The sequence below is a fragment of the Lolium perenne genome, chromosome 3 (genome assembly GCF_019359855.2).
Source record: "Lolium perenne isolate Kyuss_39 chromosome 3, Kyuss_2.0, whole genome shotgun sequence".
In the NCBI taxonomy this organism is placed as follows: Eukaryota; Viridiplantae; Streptophyta; class Magnoliopsida; order Poales; family Poaceae; genus Lolium; species Lolium perenne.
The window spans coordinates 121,078,492-121,090,586 of NC_067246.2; the positions used below are offsets into that span (position 1 = coordinate 121,078,492).

At 44.4% G+C, this 12,095-nt stretch overlaps 1 protein-coding gene across 1 annotated transcript; it reads right to left on the reverse strand.

Moving 5' to 3' along the window:
* Positions 1–10,417: 10,417 nt before the first annotated feature.
* Positions 10,418–11,516, reverse strand: LOC127339585 (MEIOTIC F-BOX protein MOF-like). Its single transcript, XM_071827314.1, has 2 exons — positions 10,631–11,516; positions 10,418–10,488 (listed from the first exon to the last, which is right to left on the reverse strand). Exons 1-2 carry the CDS (start codon positions 11,514–11,516, stop codon positions 10,418–10,420), a joined length of 957 nt encoding a protein of 318 aa, XP_071683415.1.
* Between the last annotated feature and the right edge of the window lie 579 nt (positions 11,517–12,095).

Here is a 12,095-nt window from a genome sequence, read left to right on the forward strand (position 1 = left end):
GGTGTTGCGCCGCACTACACTCCACCGCCATCAACCTTCAACGTGCTTCTTGGCTCCTACTGGTTCGATAAACCTTGGTTTCTTACTGAGGGAAAACTTGCTGCTGTACGCATCACACATTCCTCTTGGGGTTCCCAACGGACGCGTGCTGTACGCGTATCACAAACCCACCCTTTTGTCCAACCATACACCCCTAGTAGACATCTCCCATTAATACGGCTTTACTCAGATGTACTTTGGACAATCCATCATAGACCGAAGAGCTCGTCATCACACACGGATGGGGATTTAAAAGGCTATCCCAACCTACGGCAGTGCCTCCAACACCCCGCAGCTCTACCAGTCCATTGGCGTGCAGGAGGGAAAAGATACGGCTGGCTTCCCTAGAGCCATTATAGATCTCATGGTTAACGCGGTATGTACGGCGCTAGAATCACTGGACGGCATTGGTACTTAGTCCTAGATGAGTAGTACCCATGCAATGGAACCTCCACCACATCAACACAAACCATGGTTACATTGCCCACCACATAATCATATTCATAATTGTAAAATAATACTTTGCTTTTCAATGCATGAGTGATAAGTATAGTACTTTGCATATAGTTTGATACAAATAATCAAATGACATGAGCAAGCGATGAACTTGCCTTTCTTGACTGCAAGATTATGCAGGCAAAAGCTCCGATGTGTGATAACTCCAAATTCTGAAATACCATCATCGTCCGGTAAGGACAATGTTTAAAGAACTGGCAAAGATGCTATAATGCATAGTATGAGATGCAATCGTCCCGAGCGTAACCTAACCTCGATGAATTAGGATGTATGAGTTGTAAAGATTTCTTTAGGGTTGGTTGCACTTTTAGAATGGTTCTCAAACAAGGTTCTTATTAGGGTTTTGTTATATTAGCATCATATCCAAGTGATATAAGACATCATAACAATCATACACATAAAGAGTAGTGGTGGAATAATATATAAAGAACAGTTGTCAATTTTAGGTTCTACAGAACATGGTTGATGATTACATATACTATACTTCAAAAGAATAACTTTTGAAGAACATGTTAATTAAGAATTAATGAGTATTTCAAAGAAGGATTAGGGCTTCTAAGGTTTGATTAACATTTGTACTTCAAAAGAATAACTTTTGAAGAACAGGTTAAATAAGAACATGAACTACTATACATAGGAGCTATGGCTTTCTAGGGTTTACTATTGGATTCATTTAGTTCAATAATAGGAACTAGTTGGGTTCTTTAAGTAGAATGGGTTTATATGTAGCAAGTATTGATAGGGTTATTACCATGGTTTCCCATATACATCATATCAAAGGATGGTTATTAAGATGGTTCCATAGGTTTGCTATTAGGTTTACTATGGCTTCATATTTGCTTTACCAAATAATCTCTAATGGTTTCTAAGCTAAGTGGCTTATCATTTCCTAAGTAGGGTTTAGTGGAATAGAAGCATGTGTTGTGTATTGTTACATAAGGTTGGTACTAGGGTTTATCTTATGGTTCTACTAGGGTTTAATGATTGAGGTTTATCCTAATGGTGTGGTATACTGGAGTGGTGATCAATGGTACTAATCCAATTAACAAGCTAGGGTTTACATCTAGGTGGCACTAGTGAATCATATAGGTTTAAACTAAGAATATGGACATGAAATGATAATCTCATGTGACTTGGTTTTATGATAGTAGATCCTGAGCATGTATTCAATTGTTGCTTATCAGGGTTCTATATGTTAAGTAAATTTCACATGATCACATCACTACTAGGAAAAAGCCTATAGGTGGAGGCAATATGTGCCGGCGCACCACCTTGCATGTGCGCCACTGGAAAGTGTTGCCGGCGCACCCCTTTTCCGCCGCGCCGGCGATGGACCTATACTGCCGGCGCACAGAAAAAATTAGTTCGCCGGGGATAAAATTCGAAGAGATCTGGTCGGAACCCCAAATTTTGGGTACCTTACCCCCGGCGCACCTCTATGGTGGTGCGCCGGTGGTAGAAAATTTACCACCAGCGCACCACCATAGAGGTGCGCCGGGGGTAAGTTGCCTAGATTTTTCTCTCCACCCCCCCCCCCCGGGGAATCGCCTTTTCAGTTTTCGAAAAAATAATAGAAAATGATAGAAAATTCAAAAAATAAAATACTTTGAAATGCCCATGTAATATGTGATCTAGTTTTAGTGAAAACTTGAAAATTTGAATTTCGATGTATTATGCAAAATGGCGTCATGTTTCGGTAAAACGGGATTTCTGGTTGCATACGACCTCCGATGAAAAACTTTTTTATATCAAAATTGATCTACTCGAAATTTGGAAAACAGAAACTGGACTTTTTTGAGATTTAAGATTTGGGTGAAAAAAATAAAAAAATACCCCCGGCGCACCACCCTACTTGGTGCGCCGGCGGTAACCCACACTATATAGTCAAGCCGGCCCTCATCCCTCTTCTCCTTCCTCACTTCTCCCCCTTCTTCTCTTTCCCTCCTACTCTTCTCCTTGCAATACTCACACCGACGGCCTCCGAAGACGACTACTACTCCGGTGACCTCCTCCTACTCCGGTGACCTCCTCCTACTCCGGTGAACTCCTCCTCCTCCGGTAACCTCCTCCAGTAACCTCCTCCACCTCGGGACTCTACCTCCATCTCCGCCTTCTCCTTCTCCTCTTCCACCACCTTCACCTCCGGCCATCTTCTCCTCCTCCTCCTCTTCCTAAACCACCACCACCTCCGGCCTCCTCCTCCTCCTCCTCCTCCTAAACCACCACCTCCGGCCTCATTCTCCTCCTCCTACATCGGTGCGGCAACGACGACAAGGCAACGCACGGCCACTGTTTTTAAGGACCCGAGCTAGATGAACCCGAGCTAGATGAACCCGAGCTAGATCCAGATCTAGATCTAGATCTAGATCTGGCTTTTTTTTGAATTTCGAAAAAACATACCGCCGGCGCACCAGGCCTGGTTCGCCGGGGATAATTCATCTTACTGCTGGCGCACCTGCTGGTGCGCCGGCGGTAACTCATTACCACCGGCCTGTTCCCACCGGCGGGCTCTAGTGCGCCGGCAATAGCCGTTTTTGGTGCGCCGGCAATAAGGCTTTTCCTTGTAGTGCATGTGACACATAACTAGGGTTTTAGAGTTACTTCTAAGGTGGAAGGATCACATGAAATGATGGGATCAAGGTCTTACTCAAATTGAAACAAGGGTTTCTAAATTATGATCCAATTCTTAAAGTAATACTTGGTACTAGAATTAATGTGATTAAGTACTTTTCACCAAATTAATAATAGCCTTATCATTTAATTATTTTAAAGGGTTTAAGGATTAAGACAAATTTGAGTTAGGGTTTAATTTCCAGAATTAGGGTTTTATAATTATGATTAGGTTTTAAACTAATGACTTGTTAATTAAAGAATGTTTAAGTTACAAAATTTGAGTTATCAAAATAATATTAGTTGTTGGTATTTTCTAGCTTTATTAATATTTAAAGAAATAGAAAATGGCAATTTGCACATTAGGGTTTATGAATTACCACTTATAATTTAATTGATGAAAATATGATCAAGAAACTTAATCTTACCATTTTATTTACTTACTGAATAGATAATATTTAATTTTGAAACTTAACTATTTATTGAATTCAAATTGGATTCAAAACAATTGAAAAGGCATAATTAATAAAGTTAAAAATAAGTGAATTTTTATTTTGACACACATTTTTGTTTTATATTTTATTTTAATAGAGTTTATTTTTGTGAGCATTTTGATATATTATTCATAATTTTCCGAGTTGAAATGGATTTTATATAATTTTGCGAAGTTTCAGTGATTTTCTGGAATTTGAAATAAACCTAAATACTAAACGTACCGATTCGAGTTACACACACTGAGACAGACAGGTGGGACATGCGTGTCCACCTCAGCAGCCACGTGGCAAGGACCGGTCAACCTTGACCGCGGGTTTGACCTCACCGGCGTTTAACCGCCGGCGGTCTGCTGAGGATGGCGCCGCCATTTTAAAGCCTCCCGAGACGAACTACCGATGGTTTTCGACTCCCAGGAACCTAACGAATACGATGGTGTGGTCGCCCTCCTCAGAGGACCACCGGAGCTACGTCGGTGACCTCCCTCCGCGGCGGTTTACTCCGGCGAACACATGAACTATGGCTACGGTTGATGCCAGGAAGAAATAGAGGTGTCCAGAGATGTGCAAGCTCACCCTGGTGCTCAAGGTGTGGTCGGCTCTGGCGATGGTCGACGGAGACGGCGAGAAATCCTCCATTACCGGCGATGTGCTGCGGAAGGGATCGATGAAATTCGCCGGCTTGAGGAAGATCCAGCATGATTACTTCCTCCCAGATGCTCTACGGCGTCAGGCGCTCCTCCCAGACCTCACGGCAAGCTCCGGGGTGGCCTAAATTGACGGCTAGCCGGAGAACTGCTTCGACAGCATGTCGGGGTGTGGTGAAGATAGGGAGAGATTGAGGAAGGGGTAATAAGATAGCTAGGGTTCTGGCGCGTCTCCTCGAGCTTTTATAGCTCGAGTTGAGCTCGGAATCGACAACAACGACTCGCCAGAGACGGTACAGATGCGGCGGTGATGGTGTTGAGTGCTGTGGGCACGAATCTTGGCGCCAAGGGATAGACTCGGATGCGAGAACGATTGAGCGAGGTTCTGAGACTACTGACGACGTCCGGGATTGATCTTATCATCGGCGAGGACATGGCCGGCGAGCTCCATCGCGCTGTCGACCCTGGAGAAGACGACGGTCTCGTTTTTTTCTTCTACCAGCAGCGAAACGGTAAGTGGTGGTGGGTTGGTTTGCTCGTGGGCTGGGCTTCTGGTGGGCTTGGTCATTGGGCTCAGATGCTGGGCTGCTCGGCCAGGTAAGCCAGTTGAGTTTCCCTCCATTTTCCTTTTTCAAATTTCTGTTTTCTTTTTCTGTTTTTCTATTCTTATATTCTGGTTTGTATTCAAATCTAATTTCTGTTTGTTCTTGCAGGTTCTAAATTATTTGAACATTAACCTAAATTGATAATAATGCTTAGAGTATAATTTTGTTGTTTAAATAACATTTAATTTTTGATTGGATTGATATGTTGTGAGGTTTAATTATCGTAGAAATAGGTTTAGATTTTTTTCTCAATTCCTTTTTCATTTTAGAACCAAATCTATTTAAGTGGTTTGAAAATTTATAACCTGTGCATAATGAACACATGATTAGGTTGAGCTAGTACTTAACAATATGGATTGTTCACATATAATTTTCATTATGGCTAGAGTTTCATATAATTGATAATGAGGTTGGAATTGTGTTATGATTGTATGTGAAGAATTATTCCTATGGTTTTAAGAAGATGGTTAATAAATTTCTGTAATCACTAATCTGGTTTTAGTAAACTTGAGCTTGAAACAATTAAGATGGATCCCATGTTTATAATTAGCAATGCATTGGCTAATGATGGTTTAATTTTATAGAACACTACTTCATTTGGTCTACTAGGATGGAAAGGTAAGGTTTAATATTTTATGTGAAGTGATTCTATGTGAAAGTTTAGGGTTTTGGTGATGCTTCACTAATGGAAGTATTAAATAGGCATGAGGCATGGCAGGGTTCTATTTGTAATCTAAATTATACTTGTATTGAAATTCAAATGTGGTCTAGGGTTTAAGTAGTGTTCACCAATGTAATACACCACTAGGATTAGGTATGAGCATAAGCTTGATTATGTTTAACTGGCTAGGGTTCCTCCTCCTTACATAGGTAGAATTATTGTATCAAGGCAATACTAGGTTTGTCTCAAATGTTTGGATAGGCAAGGTTTAAATACTATATTAATACAACATAAGGCATGAGTATTGGTCTGGATTAACTACTATTGATATATTTATTATTTCATGTTAAGAATGAGATCTATGGATCACATATATAGGTTTAACTTATCATCTCATTTTATAAGGTAAGATCATGCATTAGACATGATCCACTTATTCCTCACTAATCTCTCTTCTTTAATACTTCTCTCAACACATTCACTTAGATTCTTAGGGTTTATGATCATCACTCAATTTGTAATGATCAAAGTATTGGCCTTATAACAATTCATTGGTGAATTATGGTCTCTCTCCAAGATCAAGTATAAGTCCATATACTTGAGCATACCTCTTTAGGTTGAGCTCTTCTGAATACGTAGGGTTCCTCTAGGGTTTATGATCATTACCAAGTTGTAATGATCACAACACTTGCCTCTCTATAATTACTAGAAGAATAGCTTCTTGCTTACCATCAAGTGTGAGCTAGGTCAAGTAGGATTTAATACTTGACTTGTACTCCTTATAGCATTAATTAATATCAATGGCTTACCTCACTTAAACATGGTTTTAATATTAACATGTGTCTCTACTCAATGAATGGTATAAACATAATAAAATGATCCTCTCCTTTCTCTGAGGTTTAATAGGAATGAGTTGAGAAACAAGGTTGGAATGATCAAAGGTTAATGAAGAATAAATATGAATGTTCTTGACTTGGTTCAAGTATTGTAGTTGAAAAGATATACCATGTGACTCATGGTAGGAACATTTATTTAGTAGAAGACATGGATAAGATAATATAGAATAGTGTCTTAATTAATTGAGTTCTTTGTGTTATAGTTGAATAATTATTCATGAGTTGTTGTAAGGAATGTCATGTTGAGATCCTTTTATAAGATCTGGTAGTTGATCCTTACTTAAGGTGTTGTTTGTTGTAAAACTAATTCTATTTGATCTAGCCCATAGATCAAATCATCTCTACCCAAAACAATGTTTTAGCAAAGGTCACAGTGAGGTTTATAGCGTTTGACTTGATGATCTACTTCATTTCCAGCAAGTCAGGTGAAACTTCAGTTACGGTGGTGAGATTTATTTGAAAGCGCAAAAATTCCGAAGATTTCTATGCATGAATGCAATGCACACTTTGGTGTTCTCTCATTTTATTGCCTCTAAACCTGGGATATTACATTACCAGGGCTGGAGGTATTCACCATCGAAAGAGACCAGCAATGGCGCGACACAACTGTTCTGCTGCCGTACCCTGTAATGGAAGGAAGAACGGCCACCTTCTTTAAAGGCTCCTTGCTCTGGCCAATCTATGAGTCAGCATACCTAGTAGACAACGGCTTGCACACCCAAGGTGTCCTCCGATTCAACTTGGAAGATGAGTCCTTCACCCTAATGCCATCGCCGCCTGGATGTCCGGTCCTCAGAGAACACGTGTCCAACTTTGTCGAGCTGCATAGTGGTTGGAAAAAGGACCGGTTCGCTGTCCTCGTGTCGCCTCCTCCAGGCGATCAATGAGGCGGAACCCTAGCTCCATCGCCGCCACTCCCCCTCCTCCATATCCTCCTCCTTGTCGCCCACCGAGACGCCGCCGGCCAAGCTCGCGATGCAGGTGAAGGGGCGGCGGGGATCTAGGCTCTCGGCCCTCCTGCGTGGGCATAGGTGGAGGACCCCCGCGTGAAAACTCTCCTGTAATGGCGTTGGGTACTCTGCTGGTGCCCTCTGCGCCGATCTTCTCTGGTTGGAGCGGCCTCGGGCCAGGGTGGTGGTCGACGGGTGCTCTCCTCGCTGGGAGCTCGGGATTCTGAGGCGGAGGCCTTGGGTGGTGACAGCGGCATTGCCGGCGGCAGGGGCGCTTGCTGGTGCTGTGGGCTCTCTTCTCGGCCGCGCGGGTGGCGAGGGAGCGAAGGCTGTTACTCGCGATCTGAAGACGGCGAACCCCTGTGTGCGGTTCCCTCCACGATGTTGCTGGTGCCTGGCGTCCTCGCTAGGTATACGATGTTGAGGAGGCGGGATATGGGAGCTCTAGCCCGGGGGAAACCCTTGACCATCGGGGACGGTCACATCGGCGATGACACTCTGCGTCGTTCCCCTCCCTGGACGCGCTGATGAGGTCCATCTTCCTTCCCCCCTCCTCCCCCGGGTGAAAACCCAAATCTTTCAGATTTTCCGGTGGCGGTGTGGTGGCACCGTTCCATTGTTGAAGGCGCCGTCTTGCGTGGGAGGTTGGGTGCTGAGCTGCGTGTCGTAGTGGGTGCCAATGGCAGCATCTGGCGTGTCTTCATTCGACGACTTCAGTGCTAAAGCTTGCGTCTTGGTGGGTGGTCATGAAGGCGGTCGACGATGTTGTATTTGGGTTTGCGTGCGGAGGTGTTCTTGGTGTTAGTTCCTGCTCCGGGAAAACCGTCATGTGTGACCTTCGTGCTCTCGGGGAGCTTTCTCCGCCTCTCAACAGTGTGGCGGCCTCGATCAATGGCGAGAATGTATGGTCCTTCTGCGGAGGTTAAGGCAGATGCTTATACTCAGACGGTAAGCCAGGAGATTACGAAGCCTGGTTCATTCTCCTGGCGCACCATCTCGGTGTGTCTTCTCCAATGTGTGATCAAGAGGATGGACGAGGGCCTCGACCTTCAAGATGTGTTTCTTGTTGTTTCTTTTTTTTCTTGTGGTGGGAGTTGCATGTAAGCTGATCATTCAACACTATGTACTTACCATTAAGGCGTTATTAATTTAACGCAGGGCCAAGGCCTACTGTTTTAAAAAAACTTAGCTGAGATGCAGGGGGAGCTGTGCCTTGCTTATGAAAGTCATCCAAGGCAAGGACCACATCCGTCTTGCTGAGTCAGCGTCGATATGTTTGTGCAATGATACCGATCCGCCACAATTGTTTCACCGCAATGATACAGATCCGTCTTGCCAATGATAGCTGCGGTTGACGATGGCAGCATAATGTTCCAAGTGAGATCTCACACTCTCGACTGCTTCGATGGCCAGACCACACATGATGCTAGGCGTGTGACCAGCATGGATAATTTGAGATATCACCATCCAGATGAGAAGAAGCTTGTTGCCTACACAAAAAAAGGATGTCCATGGCTATGACGTAATCCCATATGTTCCCAGCTTGGTTCCTATCTAGTTAGTCGGTAGCAAAGAATGTACTTCCGCATTTCTGTGGCAACTGGGAAGGCAATATATAAATAAGGCGGTGAGAACCAATTCTCTCCAAGAGTTCGTGATGCCACATTAGTTTCCGATCATTATATATAGCCCCCCTTATACACTCATGTTTTCTCCCTTCTATTTATGTGGAAGATTAACTAGTATATTTCATGTTTCGGTTGCTTAATTCACTTGGTATTGGTCTTGGCTGTTTTCCTCTCTCTATTTTTATGCAAGTGTTAGTATCAAATAACTACAAACTAATTATCTTGCAAAGCCTTTACACTTTGCACAAATAGATAGTTCATACGGTAAATTTATCACTACCCATGACAAATGGGTTCCCCAATTAGTACTGCTGCTAGAAGACTTGTGATTTCATCCAATATAAAGACTACTTGTGATTTTGCAATAGCTTCCTGTGTGTGGGTGTTACCGAAACCATGTGACTAAATCGTATGGCACAATACATGGAAAAAATAAGATGAAATGTCGAACACATTTTTCTACCGATACTGTTGAGCGTCCCAAGGGGATTAGAATTCCCAGCCCTGGGTCCTAGCCGTCCGATCGAATCATCTCCAACCGTCGGATCTAATAGTACTAGGCTCGTTCGCACTTTTGCTGTCGGGTAACAAATATCCCGCTTTTGCTTCAATGTAGAAAAAAACAGTTCACCCACAAAATAAAAGAAAAGAAAGCTTGCCAGACAGACCATCGAAGACTCGCCAGAGAGCGCGTAGCAAAATATTGTGCTATTGCAGCAAAAATGGATATCGTCGGCGACATCGATGGGAAACTTGCCGGAGAACTCAGTAGAGACCCCGTGGGAGAACCCCCATAACAAACATATCACATAATTGTAGAAAAACCACAAAAATATTGTAGCAAAAAATTATTACTAGGTTGCAAATCCACATAACAGTGACCTCGCCAGAAATCTCGTAGCAAAACATTTATACCCTAGTCCATGATAAGTTCTTTTTCACCAGAGAGTGAACCTTGCCGTCTCCACCTATGGCTCGCAACAACTTGAGGTTGGGGACGAGTTCCTCAATCTCCAAATCTTCTTTCTGATCGCTTCTAGTTCTTCGCCACTATGTACAAACACAATGAGGGTATTAGTTACACCATCATATTTACACAATGAGGGTATTAGTTACACCATCATATTTATTAATAAGACTAGATAGGGGAGTATATACTACTACTCTGTGTGTGAATTCTAAAATAAAAATAAAAAATGAGAACTATTCTTTTTATAGCATTTTGTTGTAAGATAGTCTTTTATGTGCAGGAAGAGAGGTACCTTGCAGCTATTGAGAAAAAGTCTGCTGATGGCAGGAGTGGTGTGCAGAAAACTCCAGAGTGTTTGCGTGTCGTCACCAAGCTCACAATCTTCAAGGACCAAGCTTGTGAGGTTAGGAAAAGATAACACAGAGGTCCATGAGCATGCCACGTGATCCAGCACCTCCTGCAACAGCATCTGCTTCTGCAATGTAATGCAATGCACGCAAGGTCAGGAAGTGCGTATGATATAAAAATTATCACGTCAAAGCGATGGAACAAGGAGGATCGAGAAGCTAGTAGAAGCACCGTTTGTTGAAAGCCTGATAGGTGCAAGCTAGTCACACTGGACAGGGACTTGAGGAGAAAGCACAGATCACTTATATTATCGTCAGGATCATCACCGTCGTCCTCGAGTAGGCGGACGGATGCATCAACGAGAGAAGCTCGACCATCGACTATTATGTTGAATTGAACGCTGGAGAGGCGACCCTGCGGGAAGTCCAGCCTCAGCGACGTGAGGTGAGGCGCAACGATGTCGACGCTGCATCTACTGTGACGGCGGCAGGACGCGTCCACGACGGCGAGGCTAGTGAGCGTGTCAGACGCGATCCGCCAGATGCCGGACACGATGACGGCGTTAATGATCTGTAGGTCTTGCAGGACGGGGAGGCCGCCCGAGCCAAGGAGATCCTCAAAGTCATAGTGAAGGAGCACGTTATCGAGACGAAGCCTTGTGAGGCGGCCTGCACCGCCGCCGGAGACAGAGACCGAGGAGGAGAGGAAATCCAGGTTGATCGGCTGGCCGTCGCCCCCGGATACGTCTAGCGCCGCCGGTGACATCTTCAGGCCGCGGCGAACCCACCTGCCCACATTGATGTCCCCGCGTAGACCTGCGCCGTGGACGCGCAGCAGCAGGGCGTCCAACGGCGGCTCCAGGCCACGACGGAGCAGGAGATTGTCGGCGAAATCCTCCAGCCTGGCGAGCGCCTCCTCCTTGGCGCCCGGAGAGACCCGGTGACCACCTTCGTGGGTCGAGAAATTGGCACTGTCGATGTTGATGCAGGTGATGGCGCCGCACCAGAGGCGTGGCCACCTCCGCGCCAGAACACATGTCTGCACGGCCTGCCGGTAGTCGAGCCGAGAGAGGATGGCGTGGATGAGGCAGTCCGGCAAGTTGCTCAGCCGGTCCCTGCCGTCGGCGGTGGCGTGATTTTTTTTGCCACCGGCCATCCCGGTCTCCGTGAAGGCACGCTCGTGGATCATGGAAGGACAAAGGAGATGGACATTATATCTCAAAAAAAGGAGAAGGAAATCGCGTTGCATGTATGGGTATTAATTTTCTCCCTGTGATTGATGTGTTTCCTTTTTTTGCACGAATATCTGAGATAAGCGGAACGAGATTCTCTGACTTACTCCGGAAAACTGCCGAGGGACGTTGATCACTCCGGTTCGTTCCATAAGCATCCACTAGTAGTAAAAGGGCCTTTAGTCCCGGTTCACAACGGGGCTTTAGTCCCGGTTGTGCAACTGGGATTAAAGGGTCGCGACTAAAGGCTTCCCCCTTTTGTTCAGGTTGCTTACGAACCGGGACTAAAGGTCAGTCCGCGCGGGTTATGTGCATCCTGGCGAAAATGTCTTTCCAGGTGAATTTTTCTAATTTTATATTTTCTAATTTTTTTCCACTCCATTTTTTTTAGAATTTCTATTATTTTAGTTATTTGCATAGTTTAGTCTCTATCTCTAACTACACTTATCTCTAGTCAAATTACTTACTCGTGGTCAAACTTCCCGCTCGATCACCCATCCTCC

What these genes read in the sequence shown, in the direction of transcription:
- LOC127339585 (XM_071827314.1), bottom strand. Translation starts at nt 11,516, where the DNA reads ATGGCCGGTGGCAAAAAAAATCACGCCACCGCCGACGGCAGGGACCGG. An exon ending in TCTCCTCAAGTCCCTGTCCA is followed by an intron (nt 10,489 to 10,630) that starts GTGTGACTAGCT and finishes ATTACATTGCAG; the next exon opens with AAGCAGATGCTGTTGCAGGA.